General features: G+C 43.0%; 1 protein-coding gene across 1 annotated transcript in view; it reads left to right on the top strand.

Moving 5' to 3' along the window:
* Window positions 1–266: 266 nt before the first annotated feature.
* Neto2 (neuropilin (NRP) and tolloid (TLL)-like 2) overlaps window positions 267–6,895 on the top strand; it is a 56,402-nt gene continuing 49,773 nt past the window's right edge. The window contains exon 1 of the mRNA XM_013036075.1: window positions 267–382. Within this exon, the coding sequence (XP_012891529.1) occupies window positions 349–382 (34 nt within the window). The 5' untranslated portion in view covers window positions 267–348. The remainder of the gene's footprint in view (window positions 383–6,895) is intronic.

Genomic DNA, 6,895 nt, shown 5'->3' with positions numbered 1-6,895 from the left:
TCGCGCTCCCTGCTTAAATGAGCCTGGGCTCCCCGCGTTCGCCACTCCAGTGGAGCCCCGCGGTGGCTGGAGGCGGGCCGAGCGGCCGGGGAGTCCCGCGCTTCGCGTCAGCCCTGCTCGCCTCCCGGGTGGTCGAGGCAGTGCCCGTCGAGGGAAGAGAGTCAGGCAACGTGGGGACCCGCCACGGGGACCGAGTTTGGCGGGCTGAGAGACGGAGCCCGACTCCGTGAGGAGGCAGCCCGTGGCCGGCGATGGGGACAGAGCGGGGCTGCTGCCGCGCTGGGCCGTGAGCGCCGCGCCGACCCGCTGCCGCCGCGGCCCCTCACGAAGCGCGGGCCGCTGGGGAACATGGCCCTGGAGCAGCTCTGCTCGGTCCTCAAAGGTAAGCGGTCCTGGCCGCGGACGGCGCCCCCTGCGGGCCGAGGCCGGCGCGGGATTTGCCCGAGCTTCCGCGCCCCTTCTCCGCGCCGGGCACCCGACGCGCCCCTTTGTCTGGCGGAGCCCTCGCGCCCGGCCCCGGATCCTCCTGCTTTCCGAGCGCTCCCCCTCCAGCCCTTCGGGTCTGGCTAGGTCGTGCGGGGACCTGGCGGGAGGTGGCATACCCTCGGGCAGCGGCGGCGCTGGAGGCCCCCGGCGACCCAGAGGGGGCCCCGATCCAGTGCGCTCGCGCCTTCCGGAGCTTGTCTGCACGTCGCTTTGCTAAGTTGCGGGATTCGCGGGCGTTGAGGCGAAGGCCTGTCCTGCAAATGCGATAGCGAAAAGTAATTCCCTGCAAACCTAGTCCCCGCCGAGACGTCGTGGAGCGGTTTTCGAAAAGCCCCCGCGGCCCCGTACCTCGAGGCCTTCCCGGCCGCCGGGCTCCCACCTGCTGCGGCCGTGGAGGCTGCGACACCACTGCGGGCTCCGGGGGCGGCGCGTGCATGCCGCGGACCCGGCTCAGTCGGCCCGGAGGAGCGCGGCTGCTCCGGCGCCCCAGCCGCTTCCCGAGACGCGTGGCTACCCCGACCGGCATTCCGCGAGCTGCCTCCCCGAGATCCCGAACGCCCTCACGCTGGTAGTTGATACTTATTTGTGCCGAGATTTTGCCCAGTACGCAAAGGGCTGGTACACACTAACCGGTTTGCACGTCCCGGTAGGTATTATTTTAGATAAACTAGTATACATAATTTAGGTTGCCATGAAAAGTTGCTTCAGTTCTCAGGGAAAACCACATCCCCGATCCAGTAAAAGACTCCCTTTTTTCTCTCGAGATTTAATTGGAAATTGAATATCTAAATACAGGTATTAGAAAATAATCTTTTTATGTTAATGAGGAAAAATATGCTGTTAGCATCATGCTTAACTATTCATTGTGCTTAATATTTGTCCAAAAACAAATACTAGTGTATTCCCTCCATGTTAACACCTCTTTCTAACCTGTTTTATTAGAAACTCCTGTGTGTAATTTTACTTGTAATTGAACAAATTACATGTACAAACGTGTTCTAATTGATCAAACATTCCTAAATTTGAGATTTCAGCTATTTACAAGTTTAACTACCTAACTATGTATAGACCCATATATTCAGCTTAAAGTAACCTGGAACTTTCCAGCTGGTGAATATTTCAGTTAACCCACAAAATCCTGTTTCTGAATGAACCCCACTGTAAAATAAAATAATGAAAATGGATATCTCTAAAATTCTGAGTTATCTGTAACTCCACATGCACGGTAGCATTTCTGATAATGCTGCTAAGCAAGATTTCTTCCGATGTCCTGACTGTGCACTCATGTCGGTATCGACCTCTCCACTGCCCATGTCAGAGCAGCCTAGGAAGAAATCACTTGGTTCTGTTACACTGTTTTATCCGCAGAACTTGGTAAAACAGCTGGCCTAGGCAGTGGCAGAGGCTACTTCTCCAGCAGTGATAGGAGTCAATCACAGCTCTTTGCTGGTGCCTTTGCAGTTGGTATGCACTGCCCTCTCTGGCCAAAACGAAGCATGTTCTTGTTGCAAGAAGAATTCTGCGATGGTAGCATAGCCACGGTGAAAACAATATAGTATCTGGCTTTTTTTTAATGTCACTCAAAACTGTTTTTACATGGTGGAGTATTTTTACAGCTCAAGCAGAATTGTATACTCTTGTGGTAAATCTTACTTAGAGCACACTACTTTAAGTCTCTTTGTGGTATTTATGTGGAAAAGCCAGAAATGGGTCTGGAATTATATCCCCCCTCCCCAAAAAATCTTAATAGTTGATCCAGACGGAGAAATCTAGGAAGAACAGACTGACAGAAGCAAAGGGAAATTTGACTTTTACCACACACCCATTTGTATCATTTAATTTTTAACCAAAGACTATATTTATAGCCTTATAAACACGTTACTATTTTCAGTTTTTAAAATTAACTTTTAAGAAGTCAGCCATTCCTAATGCTACTATTCATTATGTGTCCCAAGTCATGAAAAAATACTCCTGGAGTATTTTACAGGATGAACTGTTTCCGTATCAACAGGTCATCTGACACAATTATTGAGCATCTGCACAATTATGGATATATCTGCAGAAGTCTTATTTGGAAAACCATGATCCATTTCTGTTAAAACAGTCAAATTTGCATGAGATTTCAGGAGAAAGTAAGTTTTAGTTTTTAGGCTGTCACTACTTCTGTTTGTTGCACTGTGAGCAGTGAGGACAAAAGCATAACCTCTGTGGTTGAAATCTTTCACTAAGGTACTTGCAGTGATTTATGACCACTCCAGGTCTTACAAAATTTGAGCTAACCTTCTGTCAAGTTAGCTAAGCAATATAGTTTCACGAAAATACATTGGGATTATAAACCAGGTGTTTGCTCTTCAACTGCACACTTTCTTCAGGAGATCCTTTAGACTCAGTAAGATTTAAAGCCATACAAACTATAAAGAGGTAACAGTAAAAATATCCTTGGTCCTGTATGTTTTTAAAGGTTGTCTAACTTTTAGTATTAGTTTCTGTTCTTCTTTCATCTTAAGAACATGCACTAACTTCAGAGAAATAAAAATGAACTTGGCCTGATCTGCATGCCTGAATCTCATCTACTCCAGAGGTGGAGATAGGACCCTTGCCAAGGCCAGCGAAGGTAAAAATGAAAGGCCTTACTTGAAAAACAAAACAAAAAGAACTAGAGTGCGGCATATGTACTAAATATCTTCCCTAACAAGCTTAGGGCCATGAGTTTAACTGGCAATACTGCAAGACAATTTTTAAAAAAAATTTTTTTTCTCTCTACAACTGGAAAATGTTTTGACACTGTAACTAGAAAGTCTCCTTAAATAATGTTTTCATTATAGTATATCCTCAAGGAGAAGCCAGTTTTGATTTTGAATCCAAACTTTCCTCTTGGGGAAAGAAAAGTGTGTATTACAAGTAAATGAAGTTTAGATCAAATCTACCTTTTCAGCCCTTTTTTCAATAAGATAAGGAAGTGGTGGATTATAAATAAAGCTCATATCAAGAATGTTTATTTTTTTTAATCCATATAAGGGTTTGAAATGAGAGCCTCAGGATTTCTGGGCAAGTGCTCTTCCACTGGAGCCATCTACCTGATCCTCATCCTCTGTTGGGGAAGGGGGGCAGGAGGATCCTACACATTCAGCACAGTATCCTATTTTCTGTTTAGGCCCCTACAGAATTATTATTGATGTTAAAAACCTGTTTCTGAGGTACTTTGAGATCTTTGTTAGTATGAACTTTGAAATAGGAAAAAAGATTCTAAGATATTATCAAGTCCACGTGGTGGACTGAGAAAATACTTCTAACAAAATGAGCAATAGATATGCGCAAGGTTGCTATGACTGATGGGAGGTTTTACTCTCTCTATTACCTTGAACATCTGGGTAACTTACCAGAGAATTGACACTTTCAATGTATTTGGTATATTGTTTACAAAATTATAGAGTGAAGACAGTTTACTAATGTGAAAGTTCAAAATTTTTTGCTGATCAAAATGACATTAAAATGAGTTGGTTTCAATATGCCTAGGGCAATATATTAGAAATTGCAGCACTAGTAGATGGCAGAGTCTTTTCAGCTGTGACCTAATCACGTTAAAATTTGATGACTTGCTGTGGGTATCAGAGAGGACTCCTTTAATCAAAATAGAGAATATGAAACTGCCATGTCAGAGTGATTTGACTAATAGTTGTTACGGTGTGGAAGAAGGAGAAAACATTCTGCTAGTGAGTTACTCTTAGAGACTGACAGTGTGCTGGGCATGAACAGGCTGGAGAGATCCTAAGGTTTACTATCCATCCTAATACAGTAAGATTGAGTTTGAGTAATTGGGATACTTTTCTATTTGTTAGAACAGTTTATCAGAATAAGTTACTACTGTGTCAAGTGATTAGACACCATTTTGCTTTCATTATAGAAAATAGTAGCATAGCAGGCACTGGTGGCTCATGCCTGTAATCCTAGCTGCTCAAAAGGTTGAGATCTGAGGAGGGTGGTTTGAAGCCAGCCAGGGCAGGAAAGAAAGTCTGTGAGACTCTTATCTACAATTAACTACCAAAAAAGCCAGAAGTTGATCTATGGCTGAAATGGTAGAATGCTTGAGGGGGAGAGGTAAAAAAAGAAGGACCAGTGAGGTGGTGGTTACATTCTAGCATATTGTGTTAGATGTAACCACCCTATTTCCTGCTTAGATACTTAAAACTGTAAGGATTAGAAAGAGCCATATTTTGTTACCACCAAAGGTAAATTGAAGAGCTTGAGGAAAAATTTATGGACTGGATATGTGAAGAAAGGAAAGAAATATCTCAGTCTGTTCTCATCCTCTGATTTATGTTCAAATGAAAAGCGGGGTTGTAGGTAGAGGCGGTTACTCATGCCTATAAAAATTCCAGCTACCTGAGAGGAAGATCAAGAGACAAAGTTAGTGAAAGCTCAACTCAAAAACAAGTACTGAGGCACTGGTGGCTCACATCTGTAATCTTAGCCACTTAGGAGGCTGAGATCTGAGGATCAATGTTCAAAGCCAACCTGGGCAGGAAAATCTATAAGACTCTTATCTTCAATTAGCCACCAAAAAGCAGGAAGTAGAGCTGTGGCTCAAAGTGGTAGAGTGTTGGCCTTGAGCAAAAGAGCTCAGGGACAGAGCCCAGGCCCTGTACTCATGCCTCACAACTGACAAAAAGCAAAAGCAAGTTATATAATGAAAGGACTAGGATTATAGCTCAGGTGGTCATGAGATTCATTCTCAGTATCTTAAAAAAAAAAAACAGTTTATATGTGACTGCTTAGCTAGAGGTGTTTACTTATTAGTGCAGGGCTGTCAGTATAGTATATAATCAGGATCATGCTTGGTCACTTTATGTAATCATCTAATTTGCACAGAATGTTATTATGGGCCAAGCAATGGAAATATATTAGGAAAGAAGACAAGACCTTCTTTCTAGTAAGAAGAAATAGACAATAAGCATCCTTCTCATCAGATAATGTATGTTAATGAAAATAAAGTGTGAAGGTGAAACTGCAAGTGTATTTGAAATTGGGAAAGCCTCAATAAGACTTGAAAGAGAATCAGCCATTTGGAGATTAAGTTTTGTCTCTAAGACAAGAACTAGCTTGAGGTGTTGAAGTGATGGAAAGAAGACCTTTGTAGCTATCACTAACAATCTGGAGGTCAGAGGGGTAATCAGGTGCCAGATCACACAGCACTTCTGAAGCCAGAGTAAGGATGGTTTTATACTAAATGTAACGGAACTATTGGAAGATTTTATGAAAGGCTGTGATGTAATTTGTTTATATTTTGAAAAGATCACTGGCTGTTCTGTACACAGCCAGAGTGGACTATAGCAGGAACTGCTAGTCACCAAATACTGTTTTACCCTTTTACAGTAGTTCTGTGGGTTTAAGTACATGATTGTCCAAAATAAAGATTGTTCCCAGACTTAGGATGACTGACTTAGGATGTGGGTACTTTAGGGAAAATTAAATTTTTTGCTTTTAGATCATTGTAGATCTCAAAGTACAAGTGTTGGGGGTTTGTTTTATTTTGGTGGTGTGGGGGATTGAACTCAGGGCCAAATGCCATATCATTTGAAACATGCCCCCAATCCTAGGCAAGTGTTTTTACAGGAATGTATTATGCCATGTTTTCATACTTGCTAATTGGGATGCAAACATGGGAACTGTAAACAAAGTTATGAGTTGGAACTCTAGCATCTATTGAATCATAAAATGAACTAGAACATGAAAGTCACACACATATATAGATAAAAGGAGCTTAGGCCCATTAGGGATATGGTCTTCACTGTGGTCTTTGACTGCTTCTTTCTAGTTTGTTGACATGTCAAAGACTGGTTTAGGTTTTTCTGTTACTCTTGACAGTCCTAATGTCAGTAGTGAAAGTAACAAAAGCAGACAGATGAAGAGTTGGTAAACAGTAACAAGTGGAAAATCTGAGGGTTATCTATTTACATAGATGGGCAAAAACTTCCTAGAGAAAATAGGTTGTAGACAGTATAAGGATAACTTTCTATATACAAAAAGAGGTCCATGGCAAATGCAGATGGCTAGAGACAAGAAATATTTGTAGGGTCATAGGAATAGATAGGAGAACAGTTCATCTCACAATCAACATTACTAAAACCAGTTTCATTTTATCCATCCCTGCTCTGCACCATCCACTTGTCCTTGTCACTAGCACAGGGGGAAAAGGCAACCTTCTCCTGTTCCCCTCAATAAACTGTCACTGTCTTTTTTTTTTTAATTTAATTTAATTTTATTTGTGAACATACTGTACAGAGGAGTTACAATTACATGGGCAGGATAATGTGTACATTTCTTACCAAGCATTGCAGCCTCCTCCTTTGTTTACCCTTCACATCCCTTCCCAGCCTCCCCCCTCCCCCCCAATCCCAATCCTTCTCCT

This window comes from Dipodomys ordii, unplaced genomic scaffold (assembly GCF_000151885.1).
Source record: "Dipodomys ordii isolate 6190 unplaced genomic scaffold, Dord_2.0 Scaffold247, whole genome shotgun sequence".
In the NCBI taxonomy this organism is placed as follows: domain Eukaryota; kingdom Metazoa; phylum Chordata; class Mammalia; order Rodentia; family Heteromyidae; genus Dipodomys; species Dipodomys ordii.
The sequence above is the reverse complement of the archived record's forward strand: the minus strand, read 5'-3'. Positions and strand labels throughout refer to the sequence as shown.